The sequence below is a fragment of the Rhinoderma darwinii genome, chromosome 3, assembly GCF_050947455.1.
Source record: "Rhinoderma darwinii isolate aRhiDar2 chromosome 3, aRhiDar2.hap1, whole genome shotgun sequence".
NCBI classification, from domain to species: Eukaryota; Metazoa; Chordata; class Amphibia; order Anura; family Rhinodermatidae; genus Rhinoderma; species Rhinoderma darwinii.
The window spans coordinates 430,600,662-430,603,053 of NC_134689.1; the positions used below are offsets into that span (position 1 = coordinate 430,600,662).

Genomic DNA, 2,392 nt, shown 5'->3' on the forward strand with positions numbered 1-2,392 from the left:
TCTTACATCAGGAAATTCCGTCAGTTCACATTGTTCTTCCAAAGGTAAACTTTTAATGAGAACCTGTAGAAGTTTGTGAATTTAATGAGTGCCACTAACTCCACCGGGAGTGTCTTTCTTCAGAGGTTGCATCCATCACTTGTGTAATAAATATCAGACCTCATATAATATGTGGCTACAGTAGGAATGAACATATATAACACCATAACAGTGTGGACCCCGATCCGGAACTGAGATACCACTGGAATTCTAAGCTCCAGAAAAGTAACCTACATGGCTGAGTTGCTGAGGACCTGGTCACCTGGTGGTAAGTGTCCTATATCCATATGAATCCTCAGCAGTAGATGGCAGTTGTCATTATATATGAGCCCCAAGAACAATTGTCTCATATTTGACCACGCTTCAGCCACCACCATATAAGATATAGCAATTAGAGGAGAAAAATCTTTTATAGAAACCCTTAGAAATACTTAGTGACTTGAATAAATTCCATCAGCTTAAGGACTCATTTTGTATAGAACTGTCAATTGACATGGACAATGCACCAGAAATATTGGTGGTTTTCTTTCCATGACAGAGTATTTTAACCCTGCAGAGCTGATATTTTATTAATTTTGACTAGTTAATGCTTTAGAGACACTATTTTTGTAGTCAGGAAAAAAATTGATGACCCCCGCTGCTCCATCCCAGTCAATATCTACTAGAGAAATTAGAAAATTTTGTTCAATAACTTGGTCTCGAAAAATGTTTTTGACCACTAGACTAAGAAAACAAATATTGTCCTGTAATGATGGATTAACCCTAATATGATTTTTTTTGGTCTTTGTATAATTTTAGATCATGTGCGGGCAAAACCAGACAATGGCGGCACAGTTGGTTCTACTCGGGTTTGGGAATCTCCATCAACTGACGGCCTTGATTTTTTTGCTCTTTCTTGTAGCTTATACTCTGATATTAAGTGGGAATATCCTGATTATCCTGTTGATTACAGTCAGTCCCAGGCTCTGTTCTCCTATGTACTTCTTTCTTTGTAATCTGTCTTCATGTGAAATTCTCTTGACGACGGCCATCATTCCCAACATGTTGTGTGTAGTGGCAGGAGGAAGGTCCATGTCACTATATGGCTGTATCACCCAGCTATATATCTATGCCTCATCTGGGAGTGTGGAATGTCTTCTCCTTACGGTAATGGCTTTTGATAGATATTTGGCCATCTGCAACCCATTGAGATACCTTTCGATCATGAACTATGGAACCTGTAAGTACTTGGCCATTGGAGCTTGGCTTATCGGGTTCATACTTATGTCTGTTATAGCCCTCACAATCGGACACCTACATTTTTGTGCTTCGGAGCCAATCGACCATTTCTTTTGTGACTTAGATCCACTTCTAAAACTGACTTCCAATGACACCTACTTGGTGGAGGTAGAGACCTTAATTCTTGGCATGCTTATGGCTCCTTTCCCATTTCTCTTGATCCTCTTGAGCTATATGTCCATATTTTACACCATTCTTAGAATTCCCTCTAAGACAGGGAGACAAAAGACCTTCTCCACCTGCAGCTCACATTTAGCATCCGTCTGCACTTACTTCGGGTCCATTTCAATTATTTATTTGTTTCCTTCCCAACAACGCTCCATGAAAGTGAGCAAGATCCTCTCCCTCTTATATACGGTGTTAACTCCACTGTTTAACCCCTTCATATACAGTCTGAGAAATAAAGAGCTAAAGCATTGTTTCACGATGCAGACCAGGTACCACTATTTCAAGGGTAAGACCGCGCTGTGCAAGTGACCTCACTCTAAGGCTGGATTCACACGAGCACATTACGTCCGTAAGTCCCGGACCGAACACACTGCAGGGAGCCGGGCTCCTAGCATCATACTTATGTATGATGCTAGGAGTCCCTGCCTCTCCGTGGAACTACTGTCCCATACTGAAAACATGATTACAGTACGGGACAGTTGTCCGGCAGCGAGGCAGGGACTCCTAGCATCGTACATAAGTATGATGCTAGGAGCCCGGCTCCCTGAGGTGTGTTTGGTCCGGGACTTGCGGCCGAAATACGTCCGTCCATTACGGACGTAATGTGCTCGTCTGAATCCAGCCTAAACCTTCCATAAATTGTCCATATTGAAATTTATACAACCGGCTGATGGGATGGACCTGTGGATCTATGGGCCAAATCCTCCATTTCCATCATTTGCATAGGATTCTTTAAGGGTGGACATAAAAAGCTGGGGGCCCCTATGCAAGGGAACTCCCCCCACACCACCACCACCGGATTTTTTTTTCTACTGAATCTTTAAAGTGATTGTTTAATGAAAACAATCCCTGTCCATTTTCCCTATAAGATCCATAGAGAAGGGTCCACAGCTTGGGATTTCCCTCT

At 42.3% G+C, this 2,392-nt stretch overlaps 1 protein-coding gene across 1 annotated transcript; it reads left to right on the forward strand.

The window, feature by feature from the left end:
• The first annotated feature begins 840 nt into the window (after nt 1-840).
• On the forward strand, nt 841-1,794 carry LOC142750791 (olfactory receptor 10A7-like). Its single transcript, XM_075859767.1, has one exon. It carries the CDS (start codon nt 841-843, stop codon nt 1,792-1,794), a length of 954 nt encoding a protein of 317 aa, XP_075715882.1.
• The last annotated feature ends 598 nt before the right edge of the window (nt 1,795-2,392 follow it).